The sequence below is a fragment of the Triplophysa rosa genome, linkage group LG12 (assembly GCF_024868665.1).
Source record: "Triplophysa rosa linkage group LG12, Trosa_1v2, whole genome shotgun sequence".
Taxonomy (NCBI): Eukaryota; Metazoa; Chordata; class Actinopteri; order Cypriniformes; family Nemacheilidae; genus Triplophysa; species Triplophysa rosa.
The window spans coordinates 272,828-300,767 of NC_079901.1; the positions used below are offsets into that span (position 1 = coordinate 272,828).

Genomic DNA, 27,940 nt, shown 5'->3' on the forward strand with positions numbered 1-27,940 from the left:
GGACACAACGTCTCGTTCCCTCCATCAGGGAACAAAGGTTGCAGACGTAACCGAGACGTTCCCTTTCTGTCGAGACAGAAGGGAACGCCACAGCGCTTCCGCCATGTCACCAACTCTAGCTGAGCGACACTGACAGGCGTGAGCGTGTCACCAGTGAGCGCTAACACGAATCGTGACCTTCCAGTGGGAAAGGTAGGATATCAGGAGCTAACAAAGTCCGAGGGATCTTATCATCGGCCGTACGGGCGTAGACCTTCTGTTCTCTATAGCGAGATAGCCACCCGATACCATAAGGAACACTGGGAAGCGCTACCTCCTCTTGCAGAAGGGATGCACTACGGAGACCACATCCTACCGCACGGGGGGAAATCTGTGAAGATGCCAGCATGGTCTCACCAATGGGAAGAACTCATGGGAAGAAGGCGTGTGGCCCACTATAAGGAGTGCACAACAGAGAGAGAGAGAGAGAGAGAGAGAGAGAGCAGCGGGGAAAAAGCACAGCAGCAACGCACAGGTGATCGAGTGGAGCAACAGAAGAAAGGCGCAGGTGATGGAGTATGGGATTCTTTTTGGGACAATACAAATTTTAGGAAACAAACAAAAATATATACTAAGAAAGAAGAAAAAGACTCTGATAATGAAAACAGTTGCTCAATTAAATACAACTCAACCAACCAAAGTTTAACATGGTTTTCATATAAACACCTTTCTTTCTTACATTTATGTATTCAGCAAACGCTTTTGTCCAAAGCGACTTACAGTGCATTTTTACAGTTCATTTTAGTGTTGGCACTTAGTTAGTATAATAGCAGAGTTGCCAACTCCCAGACTTTTCGCAAAGACCTCATGAAGTGTTTAAAGTTTTTTATCGAACCAAGCATGGCACGTGTGAACACACCCTTACAATGGGACACAAGCCAACATCAATCTCTAAATGCATTCTATATTTAAATGTTATGTTATGTTTTTAATTGAAAAACGTCTCTTATTCTGTTTCTTTTCAATCTGTTTTATGTAGATGTTTTTATACATAATGGAAGTGTTATGTGCAACAGGCAGACAAAATTAAAACATTCTTTCCAGAGACCTCCAATTGTGTTACCTTAGTTTTTCCTGTAGCGAGGTTTAAAAAATATTGGAACTTTATACATATACAATAAGTGGGACATGGAGAGCAAACATTCACATATTGCGAAAATGTCACAAATCATCATCATCATCATCATGCTCCTCCTGGACATGAACAACACCCTCAGGTTAGTTCATGTAAAATTGCTAAGTTCTGTACAGCATGCAGCAATGTTTTTATTTAGCCCGTATATATCTCACTACCCTAGTATTTTTTAAAATAGTCGTTCAAATTGTAACTTGTCTTTTGCGCAGCAGCAGAAGAGCACAGGCAACGACATTTACATTTATGCATTTGGCAGATGCTTTTATCCAAAGCAGTTTCATAGACGCCTAACAGTCTGTACAGTTATGCTGGGTTCACACCAAACGTGAACAATCGCGTTCCACGCTCTTTTTTACTCGTGGGAAAAGCTATAGTTATTTTCGCATGAGTGACGCTCGCGAGTTCGCGTCTGTACGCGTCTTTGCATTGACTTTGTGCAAAACGCGTCATTCACGTTTGGTGTGAACCCAGTGTTAGTGTTAAAGCAATCGCTGTGTGTTATACAGAAACGACAGTTTGTTCAGGACTTACTCCATGTTCACTGTTTTGACAGAAGAAGAATTATTCATCCTATTTTAGCCCTTAAAACTCAGTTCTCCCGACACCAGTTTTTGATAGTGAAAAAATGCTGTGTGCTTGTCTCCTAATATAAGGTATAATTGTGTACGATTAGTCAACCAACATTATTACTGCATGAACGAGTGTCCAAAAACAGGACTGATGTCTCCATGGGATATTGAGTGTTGATCAGTGTTTATGTCATGAGTGAACTTGCACATACCGACAGTGAAGAACATACGCTGGGGAATAAATTAAGCTTGTTCTACAGTAAAGAAAGTTCACCTTTCTGCGATGCATGTTTTTCAGTTTTTCCAGCGTATTCAAAGCCCACAGCAGACTGCAGAAAATGAAAACGAAAGGGATTTCAGTATGGTGAAAAAAATTGGACCCTGAAGCACTGAAGGACTGAAGATGTACCTGGTCGACACGATCAGCTTCCACTCCAAATTTTCCACCGAAACCCTTAGATGTGTCGGTCTGAGAGCAATGTTTGGATAATTTGCTCTGATACTCGTGGCCCACGGCTGACTGTTGGGATAAACACATAAAAACACATAATCCTATCCACATAAACTCTTCAGAGTCAATTCCATCTCACACTAACTCAGACTTTCTTGTCTGGAAAAATGCAGTTTTTTTCCAAAAACAAACAACTTAACTGATGAGCCTCTTTACAAGGCATGCAGACATAGGGGGAGAAAATAGATTGACAGCTGTGATAATTTATATATTATATACTGTGATCTTGTAAAAGTAACAAAAATTAACAAAAGTAGCCTTCTATAAACACAAGAAAAAACTCATTCATTGTACATTTTTTGCTGCTTCAGAATCGATGAGAATCGATGAGAGAACCCTAACCCATGAGAAAACTCCACTTAGATGTTTATTATAAAGACAAAATATGCATCCCAGCCGCTAAAACCCACTCTTTAAAACTCTTTGGGCATCAAAACAGCATATGTAAGTGTTTTACTGTGATGATAATTGAATCACGCCTTAAAGGAGTCATCGGATGAAAAAATTCAAATTTTTCTGTGTTTAAGTGCTATAATCGGGTCCCCGGTGCATCTAGCAACCCAGAAAACGTGAAAAACAAGAACCCAGGAAGTTTGTTTTGATGAGCCTTTCCCTGCAAGCATGTGAGAAATAGAGCCGTTCAGATTTCGCTCCTGTTGTGATGTAGACGCAAGCTCTTATTATAATGTTACTAAAGTTGCTAAAGTTAGTTGACAACATGCAATGTAGTCGCTGCACAGAGTCTAAACCCAGGAAGAGACAGGAGTGGATTTATTTTATTTTTAGTGGAAATCCCTCAGAAACCATAAGTAAAAACCTGCTTGTTTGTGCGAATCACTTCAAACCGGATTGCTTTTTCAACCAGGGACAGTACAAGCAGGATTAGCTACAAAGTTGTTCCTCAAGAGGGATCAAGACCGACTGAACGAGACAAAGCTGCCGATGTAAGTAATATTTATCAACAGTTTGAATTGACGTAAATGTACCGTATATATAGGAGGATAACGTTAGCATACGATAGCGAAGGGAGCTAAGTCACTCACGGGCTAAATAGAACATTCAAAGCCAGTGTTAAACTTACTCTAATTTATATGTTATTTGGCAAATGGGCACTTGGAGTTTAGCTGTATGTATGTTAATACATCATGTGCGTTAATATGTTCAGCTGCCGCAAGCTGTTTGTTTTGCTAATGAACAGGGGCGAACACTGGGGTTAGTTTCGTTTTAAACGTCTCAAATCTTTCGTGCTTAAGCTGAAAAATCTGTCACAGCAAACTAGCTCTCACGTTGTGTGTGTGACATTATAACTTGTCGACGACAAGTGCTAAAATCAATGTAATTCCGCTGAGATCTGCAGGTGCTCATTCCGTGGATTTTAGGCGTGCATACGTGAGCACATTAGCTGTTTGCTGTGACAGATTTTTTAGTCTCCGGATGAATGATTTGAGACGTTTTAAACGAAACTAACCGCACAGGAGTTCAGGAAACATAATTTAGCTAAACCATTGCCATGGCAGTACTACACGTGTGTTGTGTTGACACGCCGGACAGAAGGGGGTGGGGTTCGCTGTAACTCATTATCAGTTAAAGAGACATGCACCAAAACGGGTTGCTGTGAGCATAGCTGTTTTTGACGAGGCAAGAAGGGTTTTGTTTACACGGCCATTGAGTGTTTTTAAACTAAATATGTTCCAGACATTTCATGAAGACCCTAATAAATCATACCAACTTGTTAAAAGTGCTCATACGATCAGTCCTTTAAAAATATACAAATGTAATCTCAAACATGACACGAATGTAGGACAGGTTTTGAGTGTCATCTGGCTTAGTTTTTCTGGTGTGTTCTGCACTGTTGGCTAAAGTAAGTCCCTGTCTCCCTTTTTTTGGCCCAGAGCTCATCTGGGAGTCAGATCATTTTGATTGTCATACCAATACGACAGTCTGGATTGAGTTGGTGTTGTAATGTTAAAACCAAAAATAAACTAGCTTGCCTACCTGTTTCCCAGAAACAGTGTAATCATTACATTCCCCTACGGAGATACAATCCTGGTAGTTTGTATTTTGACTGTATGATTGGACTAAGTTCCTTCAGAATGTGGAATAGATCATATATATCATAAATATGTCTGTGGTGAGCGAGATTTGTGGGAATCTGGTAAGCAAACGCCACTTTGTTTATGTTTTGCATCCCAGCTGATACTAGCTCTTCTGGCTTGCATGTTGAGTGGTTTCCTTACCAACTACTGCCACCTGCTGATAGGGAAAGTTATTCCTCTCTCGCAGGCGTAGAACGAACGTGCTACTTGGCTGTCGGGTTTCGACCATTGGCTTGGTGTCTCAGGGCAATTTTGAACCCCGACGCAGTCAATGTCAGCCGACCTCACGGTCTGCTTTTCATCTGCGGTAGTTCATCGTGTCGGCTCGGTGTGTACTCTCTCTAACCTCACCTTATCCATGCGATCCTGCTGCAATCCAAATTTTCCACCATAACCATGAGATGCTTTGGGCATGGTCTCCAACTCCTTCTGCTTTATGTCACTGTGTTCTGACGCCACTCTCTCACGTAAACTATGAATGCTGAGAAATGACACAAACACAGAGGTGAATATTCAGTGTCCGTCTTTCTATAAACTCATCCATAAATCCAAAGTGGCAAACCGAAGAGAGAAATAAAAAGGTGTGTGTGTGTGTGTTTGTAAAGAAAGGTGGTGGTTCACTAACTTGATGTGTCCCTGATGACCGGAGCCAACAACAGTCTTGGCACCCCATCGCTGCTCCTTCTCTGACACATCGTTCTGAAAGGTGTTAAGTACATCAATCTCTCAGTCAGCCGGTCTCATTCATTTTAACCAGAGGTAATATTGTACAGATGTGCTCATTAAGAAGGCACTTTTTTCCTGCAAGCACGTTTCTTAGAATTGAAATGCATGTTTTGTGTTTTACCGAACATCCACCATTATGGTAGGACAGAATTTAAATGAATCACGCAACATGACTTACTAACATTTGCTCTTGTCAGTTACTATCATTTAATCTTCAAAAAACATGTAAACCTTGAGCTTATTAGTGGTGTTCTTGGTAGATTGCGCTGGTCATTATGGGAATGATATTCACTTTTTTTTTTTAAGCACGCTGTTACGTCCCTTGACGTTTTGTTTATGGAGTGCTTGTGCGTAGGGCTGTGCGATTTGGGGAAAATATCTAATTGCGATATTTTTGACAGACATTGCGATTGCGATTTTATTTGCGATTTTAACTATTCTAATTCAAGCTTCAGCTCAATATTGTTGTGTGGAGCACAGTATGGGTATAGTTACCCTGAAAGAAAACAACAAAAAAAACATTACAGAAATTCTAATTGTTTCCATTAAAACCATTACAAAATTAATTTTTGTAGTGTGTTTTGGGCATTATTCAAATAGGGCATTATTCAATGTGTCTCCCAACTTCCAGATTACATCACACCAATAGAATCCAAATACCAGTGTACACTATTATAGTTTCCATTAAAACAAATACAACTCCCATTGTAACCCTTAAATCCATAACATTTTCTATTGTGTTAGTGAATTATTAAAATAGTTCATAGGTTACATAGGCTGATTTATTCTTTTTTAAGTATGTGGGATTTTTTAAAACCATTAGAAAATGTGCTGAATGTTTAATTTCATCCAAGTGAAATTAGCAAAACTGTTAGATAGAATTTACATTTGTTTGAAACGTGGAGCTAGGCGTGAGTTGACACAGGGTGCGCGCGTGCGTCAAGCCTCGTCTGTATTGCCAGATGCCTGTGTGGACTCAAGTACTATAAACGTTATTACGAAACAGGCTGTGTGTGCGCAACAAGTTTAAACGGCTCGTCCGCGAGATGCGCAACGCGGGGCAGAGACGCGCGAGTATGAAACAGGCAGTGTGTGCACATCAAGTTTAAACGGCTCGTCCGCGAGATGCGCAGTCGGGGCAGAGACGTGCGAGTATGAAACAGGCAGTGTGTGCACATCAAGTTTAAACGGCTCGTCCGCGAGACGCGCAACGCGGGGAAGAGTCGCGCGAGTATGAAACAGGCTATGTGCGCATCAAGTTTAAACGGCTCGTCCGCGAGACGCGCAACGCGGGGAAGAGTCGCTCGAGTATGACAGGCTGTGTGTGCGGTCTTCTGAATTGGACGATTTTTTGTATTTATTTGCCTAATATGATCGATCTGACTCTGCAGATGCCATAATAACACACACTCTCTCTCCTGCCTTCTGTTTGTTTTTTTATGTCGGACGTTTCACAGTTGGCTAGGGCAGTGCTGATTAGGCATAACGGAGGTGCGCTCACTCAGACACGTTTCCTATTTTTCACATTGCTTCCACATCGCAGCCTCTTGCGATTAGCAAATCGCAACGTCTCACATCGCGATTGCGATTTCGATTAATCGTTCAGCCCTACTTGTGCGTGTCTGTTTTATTCTCTCTCGCTCTCTCCCTTTTCTCTGTCTGTTCCTCCCTCTGGTTGCTGATTGGTCCCAAAAGTCGTCAATTATTGTTAACGGTGTGACGTTGACCTATCAGCTGCCAGTCAGACTTTCGCTGGCTGATAAAAGGAGGCCGAAATTGAATGGATCACGGTTCTGTTCTTTTTGAACTGCCAGTCACTCGTTTTAGTTTTCAGTTTAACGCTGTTCTGTGACCTCTGTTTCATTACCTTAATGATTTGTCACTTCGTGTGTTATGTTGTTCTTATTGTTTACGTGGACAAAAGGATGGCGTTCGTTCCTTGAACTGTGAGCTTACACTCCATGAAGTCTACTCGGTACTCAAGAGAATTGTGAACAGGGAAGATGTCACGTGACTTGCATTGTGCAACATTTAGCTAACTTGATGTGAGACACCCTAGGTAAGACGTGAACGCCACCCCGTTAATTTATCTTTTGATAAGTTTAGAGTAGGGAAGTATACGGCGCCTGGCGCGGAAGATTTTGCTTTCCTTGTTTTTCTTTGCTTAGTTAGGTTAGTTGTTTAAACTACGTTAGAATCTTTTGTTTTATTATGTTCTTTCCTTTGGCGTCACTAATCTATCCCTTTCTCTAGGGTTAAAGTTATTTTTCTGCTGTTTATTCAAGTTGTTAATATTTATACTTTGTTTTTGCTCCTCTATTAATATCAATTTTGTAAATATTATTTGATATCATAATTTCACTTTTGTATATTAAACACTTATTTCTTTGGCATTTTGTTGTCCGTGTGTTGTCACTTGCCACCAGCATTATCTCACAATGTTTATCATAGTATAAATGTTGCTCCTTTCAACCCTAGACCATGCCTTATAAAAGGTCATAACACACGCTAATTTGCATTATTATCAAGACTGTGACAAGAGTCAGGGAGGCGGGTCCCTATGATTCAATGGATCTCCATATTCCCAGACTACCCCCTCCTAGTGTGGCTCGTGGAAGATCTGCTTTTAATGATGTTAAAGTGGTCATCGGATAAAAACTGGACTTTTTCTGTGTTTAAGCGCTATAATCGGGTCCCCAGTGCATCTACCAACTCCGAAAACTCTGCGTGTTTGTGTGAAGCGCGTTTGTCGTTGTGCTTGTTTGTGTGACATTAATCAAAAGCCTTGACTATTTAAATATTCTCAAGATGACACAAAAGAGAACTTGATTCGGTAATCACGCACTGTTTATGATATGTGTGTGACCAGAAACTCTCTTTCACGTCTTCTTACTCTTAAACAGACATATCCATACAAAATTATGCCATAATGCCCATAGTAGCAAGTATGCTTGTAAAAGCTATAAATGTTGTCTTAAAAACTCATGTGTTACAGCATATTAGATCCGTGCATCTCTTAAAGGGGCAGCGGCATGATAAACATCTCGGTTTTGACTGGTTGACCAACTTTACTCATCTATATTTCATGTACACAGTGAAGACCATGAAGTGTTATTTTACATGATTTAATTTCTGTACCTGATAACTACTATTAGACCAACATGAAACAACTGAATTTTATTTATTTGTATGTTTGCTTTATTACATTTATTTGTGCTAATGCACATACTTGAATTACTTTTCCTTATTTAATCACTGTCTTCAACAATATTTTACATTTCTGTGCTTTAGGCTAATAGTTTTTATGGTATTACAACCTTAATTATTAAGATATTAGTAACAAGACAATGTTTTTCATTTATTTAATTTTTGTGGTGGGGCCAGTTAAAATTTCGGCAGGGCCAGTAAAAATTAGAATCAACTGCCCGACCGGGCCAGTAGAAAAAATCTTTAGTGATGAGCCCTGCTTCAACTTCAGCTGGATTGTCATAATAGTCAAACGGTCAGACCCCTGGGAAGAAGCCATTAACAAGGCCTTTGATAGGGAGAAGCTACTATCTGCCATTCTGTCAGCCAGAGCCGATCCTTCCTATACGCAGACTAAACAGGTTGCGTAGGGCCTCTATACCACCAGGGGGCCCCCTTGAGTATAGAATAAAAACCAATATAATATAAACAAGACGCTGTTTTTATAACTTGCGGTTTCAACTTTAAAGGAATCATTTGGAAATTTCCTTTTTAATACTTAATTTATTTAATTACTTTACTCGGTCTGGGACATCATGTAGTGCGCGGCAGGTGATGACATGCGTGTGACGTGATGAAGCATCTTTACATATGGCCATGGCTTTAAAATGGAAATATCCGTCTGTAGCGGGGAAAAAACACAAACAACGCGAAGCAAAAGAACAAGAAGGCATGTGTTTTTGTACTGTTTTCAAAGTCTTATTTAGTTTTGCCAAATTATGCAAGTACAGATTTACAAATTCAGTATTTATACACTGGCAAAAAGTTGGTTTGATGTTGGACGTTCGATAGTCTGAATTTAAAATCGCCTCCAAAGTTACATAGGCTATACATTACTATATATGTTTCTAACTTAAATAGCATTTAAAGGGAATGACTTACAGTCACAAAACCAGCTGTACAGTGTTCATGTGGGTGTCAGCTATAATACACACTTTTTAGATTTTTATATTTATTACAATAACCTGTCAAACAATATGTAAATATTGCTGTTGTATTTCACTACTGTAAGGGTTCATACACAAAAATATACCATTATTTAAAGCTCAATAGTATTTACAGGGAATGACTTACAGTCACTAAACCAACTGTACAGTGTTCATGTGAGTCTCTGCTATAATGCACACCACTGCAATCTACTGTATTTCGTTTGCACATGATAATATGTAATTGTGTCATCACATTTAGAGAATTATTGATGTGTTTTCATATGCTTAGCTTTCTTGAGTAAACTATATTTATCATGTTTTATTTTTGTTAACCACTCATTTGGTTAGTAAAATCACACCGCATTTGCATGTTACAGTTTTTTTGACGGCTAAACGGTTCCAGAGCCCCTCGTTACTTTGGGTAAAGAATTATTTAAATGTGAATCAAAATGTGAATTTAATTTGATACTTCATTGTTTTAACAGTTTAATGTTTTTTTGTCTTTCAGTTTTTATTCATTTAAGTGTGTTCATTATTATTATTATTTTATTTATTATTCCGAACCCTAACCCTAAAAACCTAGTCTTAGTTTACAGTTATGTTGATCTAAATTTAACTTTGACAGGTCCCCCACCAAGGTTTGCTTAGGGCCCCCCAATGTCTAGGATCGGCACTGCTGTCAGCCGAGGCTGAGGAGATAAAGTACACCCGGTGGAAGTGGGCTGCAGGGGCTTTGTAGCTAGTATGCTGCTGAAAGGGGTGGACATCAGAGGACAGGTCAAGCGGACGATAGTCAGGGATTACGTCATTACTCAGCCAGTGTTACTTTCTTGGAGTCTCTCTGAGAAGATAACGTGCATTCGCACACATGCTACTTAATACATTTTTCAATCCGCATGCATTTTTGTTTAGTTGCAAATACCAGTGAAATACTCGCACTGTTGAGCCCTGCGAGTGAATTTTTCTACTTTAATGCAAATGACAACCTCTGCGTTACTCCTGTAAAAGTGAACTTGAGTCAGATGTCTTGTGTGACTGTAAAACCAATCAAGAAAACCCAGAAATATTGATGAACTGAACTGGACTGTTTGAAAAGTTGTTGTAATTTGTCACAGAAAGTAATCTCATTACTGTCATTATTCTACTGTATATCAAACCAATGAACTGTTAATCTACAGCTCTTCTCCATCTCATTTCTCTACAGACGTGAGGCTGTGTTTGTCACCTCAAAGTCAGGGTCGGTCTCCCAGTCGTCTCCTTCATTATCTTCAACAACAGAAACAGACTGACCAGCGGCTGCCTTCCACATCTGAAAACAAAACACACACAGATCTCAACATACTGTTTTACAGCCACTTGTTGGGTGAGCAATCCTTTAAATTAAATGTCCTGGCTTCACAGCTTGCACTCGAAGACTATTTGCTCGTGCTTTTGTTCCTCTTCAAAGGCAGAAAAAAATACAAATTTAAGACAGTTGCGATTGCTCAGTTTTAGGTTTATTTATATAGATTTTTTTGCTGTATGGTTAAATAAAAATACACTATAGGCTACTTGTTAACTCAGGGGGAGTGTCGACACGTGCAACCATACGTGACTTAGGGCTGGGCGATATGGCAAAAAAGTAAACTCGATAGTTTTTTTCTATATTGATCGATAACGATATTTATTTCAATATATATTTAATTAAAAAACTGTATGTAACAAAGTTCAATGTAGGGAAGGAAGGAGGCGGGAACCGGCGAACATTTAAACAATAAACTTTAATCAAAAATAAACAAACAATAACACGGAAGTAAAAGGCCGGCAGCCACCTCACGGTCGACTGCCGGCCACACAAACATAAATAAAACTTAAACAAAACTCAACTCATGTCCGGGCCCGGTCCTCTCTCGTCGGCAGTCCCGTCGCTCGTCCTCTTATGCTCCCTAGCTCCCCGTGAGGCATGTGGGACCGGTGCGCGTACAGCTGATACTCATAATCACTCACGCCACCAGCCCCGCCTTCCTGCCCCACGGCTCTCGTCCCGCCTTCCTCGCTACACTGTATTTAAAAGAATCTATTTTTCCGCTACCACCCTTTGGAATATGCATCATGTCGTCCATCTACCTCACTTCAACAAACAACCCACAAGCAGTCCACGATGGAGGTACTCGGCAACAATGCCCTATGATAAATCCTCCAAGCGATACAATGATATAACCCATGCAATAGCGTACTACACTGCCAAAGAAATGCTGCCGTTCAGCGTGGATCATTGCGCAAAACCTGTCTGATGCGCTGGTATCGTGGGGTCTGCATGAAAGCAACCAAGTGTGCATCATCACGGACAGCGGGGCGAATAGTGGCGGCCGGTCAATAGGGGGCGCTGGGGCGCCGCCTCCTTAAAGTTAGCCAGAGAAGAAAGCTACTTTAATATGCCAACAATAAGTTTAATATATATCGCAAATTAATAACGTAATAAAATAATTTAGTCGTACTATTCCACTGTTAGTCATATTATCATTTATTAAAAAATCAAAATATCAAAATTGTATTTTCTTCATACGTGTGCGGGGCGCCGGACAAACGAGTGTGTATGTAGGCACGAACATTTTTGAAAAGCATGTGATTTGAGGCTGAGCTCTAATTGGCTCGTTTCAAATCGTCCAAACCCTCCCACTTTTGTTGTAAGCGAATCAATATTGTTTGGCCTCATGTGATTGGACCGTTCTTAACGCCTCTCATTACCGCTCAGCAGATTGTCATTTGACTGACAGGTACTGATTAACGTGGAAGCAAGTGAAATTATCTCGAGATGAAAGAAAATTCGGTTTTATCTTTACAAGAATACCCGTTCCAAAGGCGTTCGGATGAAGAAAAAAAAAACGGATCAAGGAGCTTGGACCAGATCGACCCAACTTGCAAATTCAGCAGCAGTCAAGTGATCGCGGTCGATCTTACACTCGGTGCTTTTCCGGCACTTCTTATGGAAAACGGAGTTGGCTAGCTGGATGCGATGTAAGTCATGCCTTTTATTGTTATCCCTGTTTGCTGTTTCAAAGTCCTGGCACCAAAACGTTGTGGACAACAACAGGGGTTTGCGATTTAAAACATCCCTCTGATAAGTGCAAGCGACATGAAAGTAGCCGCAGCCATCTTGACAACGCTATGAGGCTCCAGTTTTTTGGGAAGCTTAGCATTGCTGAACAGCTAGATGAAGGCTACAGGATTGGCATTAGAAGGCACAATGAAGAGGTCACAAAAAATCGACACATCCTGTCTAGAATAATAGACTGTGTAAAATTTTGTGGTGCATTTGAGCTGGCTTTGCGTGGCCACAATGAGAGCGAGAGCTCAGATAACCCGGGATATTCCGTGGCTTGGTCGACTTTGTTGCTTCTCTTGATGGAGTTTTGAAAGAGCACCTCGAGAATGCCTCTGTGTTTAAGGGAACTTCGAAAACCGTGCAGAACGAGCTGTTGGACTGTATGTTGTCTGTTATGAGGGAACACATAATCCAAGAAGCACAAAACAGCGATTTTCTATCAATCCAGGCCGACGAGACCACTGATATCGCCACACAGTGCCAACTTGTGCTTGTGCTGCGCTACATTGATGGCAAAAGCAACGTACAGGAGTGTTTTTTTTTGCTTTTATTCATCTGCATTCAACTACAGCTGATTCCATCGCTACAGCACTAAAAGAGCATCTTACTGTCATCCTTCCAGAGGATCAGAAGAGTAAACTCATCTCCCAAGCGTATGATGGAGCCAGCGTGATGAGAGGTGCCACTGCAGGTGTTCAAAGGAAGATTCAAGATGTGTACCCAAATGCCCATTACATCCACTGCTATGCTCATCAGCTCAATCTAATAATGCAAAAGGCCACTTCTCACATACCCAAAGTTAGAATTTTTGTTTTCTAACCTTGGAGGATTTGCCAGCTTTTTTTCAAGATCAACCAAGCGCACAAATGTTCTTGATAAAGTAGTTGCCCATAGACTACCAACATCAAGCAGTGTTAGATGGAACTTCCACAGCCGTGCCATCAATACAGTGTTTGAGCACAGAGAGGGCCTCATTGGCTGTTTTGAAACTATTCGAGACTCAGGTGACTTTGACCCTGTTACCACCAGAGAGGCAGGAGGCTTTGCCATGCTGCTGGAGGATCAGGATTTTACTTTTTTCTGCAACTTTTCCACAACATCATGCCACACGTGGACATCCTCTATGCCAAACTCCAGAAGAAGGACATGATTCAGTCCACATTAAGGGGAGCATCCAGCAGTTCCAGCAGGACATACAGAAGATCAGGTAGCAGCTGTATTCCTTCTTTTGAATTTGTTATCATTATTATTGTTATTAGTCATACATTTTCTTAATCCTTTGCAGAAATTCTCTCCATTCTCTGGTTAACCAAAGCAGTGAAGGAGCTTCTCAACCAAAGAGGCGGCGGTTGCTTAGTCCAGAGTCCATGAACGGATTGCAACAGAGGTAAGTTTATTGTAGTCCTTGTTACTCTGCAGTTTTTCATAGAAAAGCTATCAAAGGAAGCTATCAAAAAGAAAGTAAATATTAACAACAAGTTAAACGGCATGGTTTCATTTACCCTCTTTGGGTACTAAATGTGTTCTCATGTCTTTGAGTTTATAATTTTTTTGCTTAAATATTGTAGCAAAGAGTAGATCCTTTGATATTGGGCTTTATTAAACTTTATGAAACTATACTACATTTATTTGCAATGCATATTTTACTACAAGTCAATCTATTTAACCATTTTCATAGTCTTTAAATAGTGATCTAAATAGATTTGTTATTCTTAGGTTTCCTCTAGTGGTGTGCCCTTTTTATCTGATTGATATGAAAATGGCTGATAATAAAAAAATGCTATTAGCGCCCTAAGCATCAGAAGTTCATGAAACTTGGCATGTTTGTCTAGTCCATATGTATGAAGTTTGGATAAATCAGGGATTCAAACACTGAAACTGGTCTCCGTCTCTCTATGACTTACAACTGATCATGTTGCAGTTGAAATTGACATTTTGTCATCACTACATCATTTTTGTTTTTGTCCTTCACTCTGTAGGTCTGTGACACCATACTCCAACACACCATGGAACGGTTCTGCTTCACAAGCCACCTCGTTAGTGCCACCCTGCTGCAAGCAGACAGGTTTGAACAGTACACAGTGGCGTTTCCTGAAGATGCACTGAGTAGGACTTTGAAGGCCTATCCAGTGCTCAATGGGAGTAAGCTAAAGACAGAGCTTAGTCTCATCTACTGCAAGGAAGAGTTCAGAACCTGTTGTGGTGCTGTGGACCTACTGCAGCTGTTTAAGGAGAACAATCTTGAAGAAGTCTTTTCAGAGACTGTCACTCTCCTAAAGATCCTCATCACCACACCCATGACCACAGCAGAGGCTGAGAGGTGTTTCTCAACTTTGAAAAGAGTTAAGACTTTTCTGAGAAATAGCATGACCCAGGAGAGACTAAATGCATTGGCCATGCTGTCAATGGAGAAGAGAATGGTGACTGAGATCATTGACTTTAACCAGAAGGTCATTGAGAAATTTGCAAGTCAGAAAGAAAGGAGAGCAAAATTTATTTTCAAATAGTGTTAATGGCCAATGATTAGGTAACTATAGTGTGTTTGTTTTTTTTTTAATGATTACCTTGATTACTTCATTACTGATAATAAACCCACATTCAATTCAAATTCACTGATTCATAGTACATTTATTTGCATGTATTAACATTGACTGTAATAATGATACATCACTGATTAATGGCTATTTATAGTCCTGCATTACCAGGGGCGGTCCTAGACCATTAGGTGCCCTAGGCGAGCTTGACTGATGGCGCCCCTGTCCAAAGAATTGCACATTTATTTAATAAATGATAATACAAACAATATAACAATATGTGCAAAAGAATAAACCTGTTCAATAATAAATATACAAAAAATAAACTTTAATAAATAAACGCTAATTGACAGCTAAAGGTCACGTCAGAATTGTCATTTCTTTTACTTAAGTTTAATTTATTTTTTATGTCAAAGTATTGTTGTAGATAGAGGGATGGCAAAACTCTTGAAATAAATAAATAGACATTATAATTTTAATTATAATTTTTCTCGCCGCATATTTGACGCCCCTCACTAGACTAGGCAAGCGCCTATGTCGCCTGTAGGAAGGACCGCCACTGTGTATTACGACAGTTTGTGCGCCCCCCCCCCCCCCCCAAGTATTTTTAGCACCAGCCTCCACTGAGTGAAAGCCACTTCACTTAACAAATGGACTCGGTTGCAATGTTTTGGCCACGCTTGCATTCAGCTATTGGTAGGTAGCTTTGTCACTTACATTTTTAAGTACAATCTTGTAAAAATGCATTGTTGTCTTTACTTATCGGACTTTGGCAATATTTTTTTACTGTGAAGTTAACAATAATATGAATATAAAATCGTATAAACCTAATATGAGTATAAAAATGAGAAAAGCACAGTAAAGACAATTATGCAAGTCCTTGCCTTAATTTTAATACTAAAATTAATTAATTCATTAATTGATGTTTTTATCATTAAACTGTAATGTTAATAATTTAAAACTATTATTTTATTTTTTACAGGGGCAGCAGGGAAGGACAAAAGAGCTGAAAGGGCCGTTGGTGTGTGTAAGAAAGTGGTAGCAGCATTTTCTTACTCATGGAAGAGAAAGAGAGATCTGGCAGCAGCTCAGGAAAGACAGAATCTCCCCAAACATCAGCTTGTGACAGAGTCACCCACCAGATGGGGCTCACGCCAGAAAATGGTTGCAAGAATACTGGAACAACGAACAGCCATTGCTGAAGTCCTGGCTTCAGACAAAAGCACCCGACACCTGGTTCCAACATGGCAGGACGTTGACGTCTTAGAATCTGTGCACGAAACACTAAGTCCCTTACTGGAATTCACAGATTCCCTTTCTGGGGAGTCATATTTGACTGTGTTATATGTGAAGCCTGTTCTCCAGCTGCTGAGAACAAAATGACTGTGTTAATGAACACCTTGGGACACCGTGGGATACCTTGATGAGAAATATGCAGACCAGGTCACCGATGACCTACTCGATGTGGCTACTTTGGTTGACCCGAGATTCAAAGCTCAGTACATCAAGCCAGACAAGGTAGAAGTTATTAAAACACGGGCACTTGCTGAAATGATGGGTGATGACCAAGGCCAACCCCAGGCAGAGACTCTGAGTTGCTGCTGAACCACCTCCACCACTGGGTATGAAGAAGCAACGAAAGTCTTTGGGCAGTTTCTTCAAAAATCAAATACGTAGTGCAGATGCCTTACCTCTCACTGAAAGACAGAAAGTACAGAGTGAGCTGGAAAGCTACCTGATGTCTCCTGACAGTGCTGACAGTGACTCTGAACCGCTGGAGTGGTGGAGGCTACATGAGAGCAACTTCCCGAGAGTGAGCAAGCTTGCAAAAAAAATACTTGTGTATCCCAGCCACGAGCACCCCCTCTGAAAGAATTTTTAGTACAGGGGGTAATGTGGTCACTTGTACCAGGGCAGTGTTAAAACCAGAGAGGGTGAACCAACTTGCTATGTCCTAACAGCTGTGCATAACAAACAGAGCGTCACGGTCCGGACCTAATGACTCATTTGAACAGATTAATTTTGTTGAAACAACTCATATGTCAAACACTGAACTCATGAGACTCACTGACCCATCTGAACCCATCAAATCAGTCACTCAAAGCACCTCAGAACACAAGCGTGCTTAGACCATTTAACAAGAGTGGTTAGTAAGATTTGGTATTTAAGTTTATTTATGTAGTAAACAACGTGTAGTAAAGTACACACACAGTATAATCATTTAGTTCTGAGTTGCTTTTCAAAAATAATGTCTGGCAAATAAAGGCCAGTGGAAAAATTACAGCTTTTTGCAAAGAGGGCAATACATTCATAGCCAATATATAACTTGAAAGTAGTGTTGCACAATAGACAGGTAGTAGAAAAGTAGTGCGATACCCTTTTGTTAAAACAATACCAATTTCTCATTTATTTGGTACCGGTACTTTAATGATGCGCGTGTTTCAGAGAAAAGGCATCCTGAAATGCGTCCATTTGCGTATGTGCGCGCAGCGCTCTCTTCAGTCAGTGGACGCGTACAACTTTCTTTCCTCGTATTTGCGCTGCAGATTTCGGGGTGATGACGAAATGAAAGTCACGGCGGCAAACATAAGTGCCTTTTCTGTCTGTTCACGGCTTGTCAGTGAAGCAGATGCGCAAAGGGGCATTATAGCCGAGTTAAAGCGTGCGGCAAAGTGCAGACGAAGTCTGTGCAAAATCTGCGGACCACATGAGAGCCAACATGATCAGCTTGGCAAAGCATTTCACCAACAGACATCCCGACCCGTTTAAAGAACTTTAAAATTGACAGGTAGCGTATGTGAATGATAACAATATCCTGAATAATGCTTTAGGATTTATTTTGTGACTGGCCAACATTATTGATAACGCTTTACAACTAGGTTCCATTTCTAAACATTAGTTAGCTAACATGAACTAATAATGGGTACTAATACTTCTACAGCATTTATTCATCTTAATGGTTCATTTCAACGGATTTAATAAATATTTAATACATATTTCAATCAATTTAAATATGAACTGTTGTATTTGTTAACATTGATCAATGAACAAATATGAATAAACAACTAGATTTGTATTAAGTTACATAAACAAATTAATAAATGCTGTAAAAAGAGATGTATTGTTAGTTCATGTCAGAATGCATTATGTCATGTTTTTAATGAATTGTAATGTATTGAAGTGAATGAATTGAACCATGCTTTAAGGTCTTAGCTAGTATTTATGTAGATTAATTTAAGTTAAACTGTTTATTTTCTCGTTTCACCTCAGCAGACAGCAAACACTGAGACACGTACACGTTTAGGACTGTATCATAGATTGACACCTGACACTCATGTAGGTCTGTGTGGTGGCATGTTGTTTTTAAATAAGGGGGGAGACATGCTCAAAAAGCAAGGCAGGCACACAGTGTAAGTTGTAAGAAAATAAAATAAAATAACAGCATTTTAAGTTATTTATGTTTCATCATTTTTTATGTTCTTTTTGCATGGTATCGATTTAGTATTGGTATCGAAATACTTTTCTTAGGTATTGTATCGAAGTCAAAAATTTGGTATTGTGACAACACTACTTAAAAGTTATAAAATAAGAACTGTATAAAATAACAAATACAAGGTTTCTTTTGGATTTTTTGGCTCGCAGTTCACAAGTAGGGTACTTTTAACTGTGGATGACCATGGTCATCACCAACCACAGAAGACTATTTTTGACCCAGGAAAAACACTGCTTCAAGGGTGTAACTTTGGTGGGGGGGACACATAATGGGGAAAATGTTTTTGATTTGAATCCATTCACTTTATTTGAATCCATTCACAAATTCAAAACAGCTATGTTTTTTGTTGTTTTTGATTGTTTAAATTGATTAAACCAAAAGGTGTTTTTATTTTGTAGCAAAAGTTGATGTTCATGAATGAGGAAATGCGAGTATTGACTGAGAAACGGAGGAAAACTTGGCTTATAAACCTGAATCTGCGGTCGGAAGGAGACGAACCGGATGACTTTCTAAAATGCTAAATGAGGTTTAACGTACCTAAACAACGACCAGGGAAGCCCACTTTTCGGTCAAGCCTTGTCATAAACACTAACTGCTGTTAAAAGAACGAGTCCTCATTAAACGAAAAAAGTAATAAATCACACGTTAAGCGTTTCTTCCCCATAGAAGTCCATTACAAGGAAACAGCTTAACATAGCCTACCGAAACAACGACCATGTAAAAAACAAATTTCTATTAAATTCAAATCAAAACCACGTGATTAAAAATAGATCACTGAAAGATTGTTTTCAGAGTGTGCACGCGACGCATGCATTGACACAGACAGACTCTCTGTGTCCTGCTTGGTCCTAGTAGCCTACTTCTCCATGGCGATGACGGTGTGTGGTTAAAAAATCATTACAAACAAATTTGAAAGTGAGGGGGACACGAACAGGATTTTGAAAAGAGAGGGGGACATGTCCCCCCTGTCCCCAGTGGAAATGACTCCCCTGCACTGCTTGTTAACCAATCAGGTTGGATTCGCCTCTCCCTACAAGCATGCAATGCACAGATAATAAAACACAAGCGTTAAAGCGTGAATATGGAGCGGTCTATTGCAGACTATTTTAAAAGACTGAGTGACAAATTAACAGAACGATTCATCAACATGCAAGGTCATTATGATTACTATAAAAAAGATCCGACCAACTGAGAAAGTGAGCACCAGTGCAACCAGTAGGAAAATGAGTCTAGAGCCATGGTTCTTTTGGTTTTCTTTTGGTGTTAAGGCCGTCAGCTTGATTGTTTCTTTTAAGTGGTTCAGTTTGTTGTATTTTTATTTATTTACAATTTACCTTTTATTATACGTTTAAAATATTGCTACAATCTTTTTAAAGAAAATACTTGTTTTTCACATTATAGGCTATGTTTGCAGTCTGATCCAGAGATAAAAAGGTTTCATTATGTGTCCGTAGGCCTTTAACTTTTTTGCACTAATATTTTAGTTTGCTGTTTTGGTTCGTTTGCCTAAAATTTAGATTTATTCCATCAATTTCCATTTTCACTAGTTGTATAGTAAAATATTATATTGAGATATATAATTCTAACTTGTGGCAGTGTCACAGTGGATTGCATTATGCGTGTGCTTGAGTACTTAATTAATATTTTAAAGGCTCATTTTAATGTTTTGCATATCTCTGTAATATAGAACAATAAAGATCTTTCTCATCCATTAAGTTTAAAGCATCATCTGATGTCCCCATTCCCATGTATATTGAAACGTTTCAATTAATATCATAAATATGCAAATAGCCGACTAATGGCTTAAATGAATGACTACAAAAATCTCTTCAGCTAAAATGACCAACACGGTTTTCAGAGTATATTTTTGAGTACTATAGTTTTGTTTTCAAAACAATATATACTGAAATCAAAAAGATTACGCTTTCTAAATTAAAAAGACGCATTATGTTTAACTAATAAAATGAGGGGGGATGTTGATGGTTTATTTTTCAACTACAACGTTCATTACTGTACAGAGATAAATAAGTAATTATTGTCACCGTGAGTAGGGTTGGGAATCGTTTCAATTTTATCGATTCCGATTCCAATTCTGATTCTGCTTATCGATTTCGATTCTTATCGATTCCCAGTTTCGATTCCACAGTTGAAGTAAAACATTTAGATATCAACCTGTATGGTCATTTAGCCTGCTTATTGACTTGTTTGCAAAATATACATAGAAACACACATTTTCTGATTTATTACAATTTGTATTATCATAGTTGAACTACATCATGGTTAATGCAGTTACTATAATGCAACTATGATTAATTTGTGATTCCTGTGCTTTAATGCAAATTCTATAGCTAAACTATGCTTACTATAGTAAAAAATATCGATAATTTTCATAAGGGCTTTTTTTCAAATTGGAATTGATTTTCGATTCCCAACCCTAAATGTGACATACGAAAAATTTCATGAGCATTAAATGTTTATACTCCAGCAATATTTGTACACTACCCTTTACGACAATTAATCATTGTTTTACTACAAATTTACCCGTGACTTTGGTAAACAATATAGTAACCATGGTTCAACCCAGGTATTTGAAGTAAAATCATTGTTCCTTCACTTTTACTATAATAAACCATGGTTATTTTACTCAAAGGGTACACAAACTCTTCCATGCACAGGGCAGGGCCCATGGAAAATGTGTTTTAATCAAGTAACACAAACTATGCATCATTTGATAGATAAAACACTCAACGTTTATGTTCTGAACTTGTTTTTGCAATCAACAAATTGCTCAAAAATAGAGGCGCTTATTTAAGAGGTTAATGTAGAGTCACAGATGTTTCCTAGGACATGGATAATATTAATAGAGTTTTTGACATGTTACATGGAGGATGTATGCAGTCTGTCTGTCCCATATGCACAACTTCTGCATTATCTGAAATCATTTTCATGACGACAACGACTTGAAATGTCTTTTGAAGTGCAGCGCTGTTTGCATTTTCAAGTGATGCGAGTAAAAACCACAGAAAGAAGAGCTCGAGTGATGGCTTTTATCGTGTCGTCTCGTCTCGGGTCTGTTAGTAAATAAAGCAGGTAAGTCATGTCGTTATATACTTACGGTTTAGTGTGAGATTTCTCCTGATCCGTCAGTGAACGAGGCGTTAAGAGAGAAAAGTCTTAATGATGATGATGATTTTACAAGAAAGATTTCCTGCACTTCCCTGCCGCAGACTTCCGGCTCCAACCCGACTGCACCACCTGCGCTGGGAAGAGGGGGGACTGCCGGAAAATTCATCATCATTATTGTTACTATTGCCATTTATTTATAATGATGAAAATGAATTTGCACTCGTTTAAAATCTAGGCTCGCTGAATAAAGCGGGTCTGTTGGATATGTCGCGTAAGTGACAGAATTCATGTCTGTCAGGAATCCCCCCTATGATATAATAAAGTAAACCGGGACAAACTATTAAACACGTCCACGAGAGCCATGTCGTGATTCTTTCAAACCATCAAAAGTGCCATATATAAAATCCGTTTTAAAAACGAATGGCTTCCACAAAAGCGTTAGAAGCTAGCATTTTTTCTTTATTTAGGTGTTAATACAGTAGAAATAAAACTCCTTTACGCAACAGAATAAAACCAAATACAAATGATTACATATTGTAGGTGAAATATGTGGTAGTGTGTCTACTCTAAGAAAAAGAAGGCTAATAAATATGATTCATTAACAAAGATTATCAACAGCACAACAAATCCGATATTCTGACATATATCAAATCTTCTCATGTTTCCGTCTTTCTGCAGTCCCTATTTGCAAGAGCAACCAGAGCTAAACACTTCTAACAAGCTCGTGGAAAGAGACGGGCGACACGTGATCGGGGCATTTCTGAAGACCCAGCTAACAATTTATGGTTCCCAGAACGTTCCCCCAACGTTAGTTTTGAATATAATGTATTTAGAACAATTTTTATTTACTGTGAAAAGTCTTCGGTGAGGACCGAATTAAATGAATGAATAAATAATATATCGTTTTTTCTTGTGAGGGAGATGTTTGCCATATTCATTTGTTGGACCTTTATATTAAATAAATATATAAAAGCACAGACAGTGCATATATAAGTAAGGTGACCAGACGATCAAAGCACGGCATTCATGTCACGCACGCTGCACGAACTATACGAATTGTTGGGCATTAAATCGATTCGCACCAGCGTCTTTCACCCACAAACGGACGGGCTGGTGGAACGATTTAATCGCACATTGAAAACCATGATTCGTAAGTTCGTCCACGAAGACGCCAAAAATTGGGATAAGTGGTTGTAACCCCTCTTATTCGCGGTACGTGAGGTCCCACAAGCCTCGCACGGTGTTTTCCCACTTTGAGCTTCTTTATGGCCGTCAGCCTCGAGGGGTGCTAGACGTACTAAAAGAAACTTGGGAGGACGGACCGTCTACGAGTAAGAACGAGATTCAGTTTGTACTGGATCTGAGAGCAAAACTCCATACACTGGGGCGGCTATCCATGGAGAATTTGTTACAGGCCCAGGACAAACAAAGCCGTTTGTATAACCGGGGAACCAACCTTCAAAAATTCACGCCGGGAGAGAAAGTGCTTGTGTTGCTCCAAACGTCCAGCTCTAAATTACTTGCAAAGTGGCAAGGACCGTTTGAGGTCACACGGCAAGTGGGGGAGCTTGATTATGAGGTCGTTCGGTCAGATAGGAGGGATGCACGTCAAATTTACCACCTTAATCTCCTAAAAAAATGGAGTGAGGGGCAGTCAGCGATGCTGGCGACGGTGGTGACCACGGAGGAGGATCTCGGGCCAGAGGCAAATGTAAAAACCCAATCTCTGGCCCTGACCCCGGGGGGAGACCACCTCTCACCCTCCCAGCTCACTGACCTGGCCCGCATGCAAGCGGAGTTTGCCGACGTGTTTTCCCCCCTGCCTGGTCGAACGAACCTCATTCAGCACCATATGGAGACCGAACCTGGGGTAGTGGTACGCAGTAGGCCCTACCGGTTGCCCGAACACAAGAAGAAGGTGGTTCAGGCGGAATTAGAGGCCATGCTGGACTTAGGGGTAATAGAAGAATCCAACAGCGACTGGGCGAGCCCGATAGTTTTAGTGCCTAAAACGGACGGCTCGGTTCGGTTCTGCGTGGATTATCGCAAAGTTAATGCCGTGTCGAAATTCGACGCGTATCCAATGCTGCGAGTCGACGAATTGTTAGATCGGCTGGGCACCGCTCACTTTTATTCGACGCTGGATTTAACAAAAGGATACTGGCAAATCCCCCTATCGCCAGCATCCAAAGAGAAATCGGCCTTCACCACGCCGTTTGGATTACACCAATTCGTGACTCTTCCGTTCGGATTGTTTGGGGCTCCGGCCACCTTCCAGCGCCTCATGGACCGTATCCTCCGGCCTCAAGCAACGTATGAAGCTGCCTATCTGGATGATATCATTATCTATAGTAATGACTGGCAGCGGCATATGGAGCATCTGAGAGAGGTACTGAGGTCACTAAGGGAGGCCGGACTCACAGCCAATCCAAGGAAGTGTGCAATTGGGCGGGTGGAGGTCAGGTATCTGGGCTTCCACTTAGGTCATGGGCAGGTGCGTCCCCAAATTAATAAGACTGCAGCGATTGCAACATGCAAGAGACCTAAGACCAAAAAGGAGGTGAGACAGTTCCTGGAGCTAGCGGGGTATTATAGACGGTTCGTACCCAAATATTCGGAGCTCACCAGCCCGCTGACTGATCTCACTAAAAAGGAAGCGCCAGATCCGGTCCAGTGGACGGAGCAGTGCCAGCAGGCCTTTACCCAAGTGAAGGCTGCTCTGTGCGGCGGGCCGCTATTACACTCTCCTAATTTTTCTCTCCCCTTTTTGCTGCAGACTGACGCATCGGACAGAGGGCTGGGTGCAGTCCTGTCCCAGGAGATGGGGGGTGAGGAACGGCCGGTGCTGTACATTAGCCGGAAGCTCTCTAAGAGGGAAGCTAAGTACAGCACCATAGAGAAGGAGTGTTTGGCCATCAGATGGGCTGTCCTCACCCTCAGATATTATCTCCTGGGGCGGGAATTCACCCTCTGTTCGGATCACGCTCCCCTCCAATGGCTCCATCGCATGAAGGATACCAAAGAGCGGATCACTCGTTGGTATATTGCTTTGCAACCATTCAAATTCAAGGTGGTCCACAGGCCGGGTGCACAGATGGCTGTGGCCGACTTCCTCTCCAGGCAAGGGGGGGGGGCCTGCAGGCCGGATGGCTCCCCGGCCTGAGTCGGGCGGTGGGGGTATGTGGCAAGGGGGGCGTGGTTCAGCGAGGACGGCAGCGGGAGAGAGAGTTGGGAGACAAGCGGTAAGTGAGTGGGGTGAGTGCAAATGACGAACACCTGTGTCCTATTCCAGTAACTGGCGTGGGGAGGCTTAAAAACCAGCAAGGCAGCAGAGCGTGGGGGAGAGAGACGCACGCTACCACTGGGTTCTGAGGAGGACGTCGGAGAGAGAGAGGAATACGGACTAAGGAGAGTTCTGCCGTTATTAAGACTCTGTGTGAGTAATTTATGTTTGAAAGCGCATGTGGCGCAACGTCGAGTGACGACGAAGAGAAAAATAAAAGTACCAGTGGTAGTAAACCCGATCTCAGCCTCTTCCTTCCTGTGTCGATTGAACATTGTTACAGTAATTTAATTCAGTGCAAAATGTAAAATGGAGAACATGCATACTGGAGTGAGTGGTGGTCATTATTTATCTTTGTTTCAAATGCTTTGTCGAGTAAAATCAATCATATCTAAATGCTTGGGTGAACGTCCGTTTTCAGTCTGTTGAGGCCGGCTGCGGAGAAACGCGCTCCTCCACGGCATGGGGCAGATAAATAATACAGTTTAAGGTTGCTAAGCAATCAAGCTTATTATTATTTTTTAGTTTTGTAATGATTATTTTGATTAAAGTAATTTTCAACCTTTAATCTGCATTCAGACGTATGACGCAACATTCTCTCATATAATTTAATTTATATGGGATGATATCTCAGTTTCAGTTTGGGTGGAGTTTCTGACTTATGCAAAACTGCATTATAGGTAAATACTGTTTTCTGTTACGAATAAATTACTCTTCTAACTCTTGTTCTCTTACCTATTTATTTTACCTTTATTATAGGTAATAAATTAATAAAATAAAATAATATATTATGTTATTTAGATTAAGGTTCGGTAAATTACGTTAACATAGCTGAATTAGAACGACCTTGCTTGTTCTACAAACACCATGCACTGTGTTTTACCTTAAGTGTTTTTCTGTTTGTTTGTTTTTTATAGATTTTCTTCTGTAAAGCTGCTTTTGAACAATGCACATTGCGAAAAGCGCTATATAGAATTTTATTATGCAGAAAGAAAGAAAAAAGCAAAATGGTTCAGAATTAGTCAACGCGTTTACATCCAAACGCCGTAAAAACCGTGCGAAAAGCCATCCATAACGTCGTATTTAACGGCGTTTTAAGGCGCCCCGAAAAGCGCCGCCTTTTGCGCCGCTGTCTGGCCATATGATGGCGTAAAAACCGCCGTTTTGGTTGCACAGAGCGCGCGTCTTTTACTGTGTTTTGTCTGTTGTATAATGAGCCCCTCCCGCTGATTTCCACTGCCGATAAGTTTGAACTGCTCTCACCCAATCACAGGATCTAATTCACCATGGCCTTGGTACTAAATCCTTGTAGTGGCCATTGATATTACTGTGTTTTGATTAGTGGAATAAAGATTTTTATGAAAATCCTTTTTTCAAGTGAATTTTATGTAAAAAATTACTGCATCAAATTCCAGCAAATTTGGCACACACCAACTCAAAAAACCCTATCTATAGGTAAAGTCTATGTTTTTTTATTTATGTTTATTTTATTTATTTGATTGACATCGAGAGTTAAGGCCTTAAGACCTGGACGGATCAAATATTTCCCCCGGCATTTCACCAAGCATTCACTTGAGACAATAATTATGTTTGCGAGACACATACATTCTGATGTGTGCACTTTGGATGTTTCAGTCAGAGTAAGATCATTGTTGTGTCTTAACATCTTTGAATAACCCTTAACATCAATCAGGTCCCGCACTTTATTTTCTCTAGTACAGTAGGTTAATTCCTTTAACGCAATAGTCAGACTCGCTCTGCTTGATATGCAGATTTTGCAGTAATATTGAATGCACTTTATTTAGCCTACAATAAAGCTGTGCGTTAACATGTATGATATGCTTTTTAATTATGTCTATTCTTTTTTTAAATGCATCATGCAGAATCGTTCTCATCAGCAGGTGCATCATAAACATCGCCTACACTAAAAAAATCCATAAAAACAGGGCACAATATACTGTATTAATATGAAGGAATTTTCCGTATCCATTTTTTACAGTTGTTTCACTTGTATTTTACATTTTGCACTGAATTAAATTACATTTTAGCATTAACGGAAATGTCTGTAAAATAAAGGAAAATGTACTGGTAATTTTCTGCCAGTACTTCATCTGTTTTAACGGGATTTTTTACAGTGTATGTACAGTGGCAAGAAAAAGTATGTGAACCATTTGGAATTTCATGGTTTTCTGAATAAATTTGTCATAAAATGTGATCTGATCTTCATCTCAGTCAAGGGTATTGACACACATAATGTGTCTAAAATAGTGACACAACATTTTTTTGATCTTTCATGTCTTTATTGAGAACAACCAAAAAACCTTGTAGTGCTTGTGGAAAAAGTATGTGAACCCTTGAGTTAATAACCTCAAAAAAGCTAATTGGAGTCAGGTTTTGGCACACCTGGAGTCTCGTTAAGATAATAAGTTTGGAGGTGTGGACTACAGCTACTTTGGCTGATAAAAACCCCTCAAACTTTTGGAGTTTGCTTTGCACAAGAACACGCTTATGTGAGCCATGCCTTGCCAAAAAGAGCTTTCAGAGGATCTACGATCAAGAATGGTTTATGTACATAAAGCTGGCAAGGGTTACAAAGTTATTTCAAAGACTTTAGAAATTCACCAGTCTACAGTTTGGCAAACAATCTACAAATGGAGACACTTTGGGGCTGTTGGGACTGTTGCCCAGTCAAAATGACACCAAGAGCACAACGAAGACTCATCAATGAGGTAAAGAAACAAACCCGAATGACAGCCAAAGATTTGAAGGCATCATTGGAACTTGCTAACATCTCTGTTCATGAGTCTACAATACGTAAAACACTGAACAAGCAGGGTATCCACGGCAGGACACCACGAAGGAAGCCACTGCTTACTAAAAAGAACATTGCTGCACGCCTGAAGTTTGCAAAAGAGCACAGTGACACTCCACAGCGGTATTGGCAAAATGTTTTGTGGACTGATGAAGCTAAGATTGAACTATTTGGAAAAAAACACACAGCACTACATCTGGCGTAGAAAGGGCACGGCATATCATCATGAAAAAATCATCCCAACTGTAAAAAATGGTGGAGGAAACATCATGATTTGGGCCTGCTTTGCTGCATCAGGGCCTGGCCAGCTTGGAATCATTGAGGGGAAGATGAATTCCCAAGTATATCAGACAATT

At 40.2% G+C, this 27,940-nt stretch overlaps 1 protein-coding gene across 1 annotated transcript; it reads right to left on the reverse strand.

The window, feature by feature from the left end:
- Positions 1 to 524: 524 nt before the first annotated feature.
- On the reverse strand, positions 525 to 21,623 carry LOC130562514 (src substrate cortactin-like). Its single transcript, XM_057347577.1, has 6 exons — positions 21,479 to 21,623; positions 10,477 to 10,560; positions 4,976 to 5,049; positions 4,702 to 4,831; positions 2,153 to 2,263; positions 525 to 2,072 (listed from the first exon to the last, which is right to left on the reverse strand). The coding sequence occupies exons 2-6, from the start codon at positions 10,558 to 10,560 to the stop codon at positions 1,998 to 2,000; spliced, it is 474 nt and encodes a 157-aa protein (XP_057203560.1). The 5' UTR covers positions 21,479 to 21,623; the 3' UTR covers positions 525 to 1,997.
- Positions 21,624 to 27,940: the final 6,317 nt, after the last annotated feature.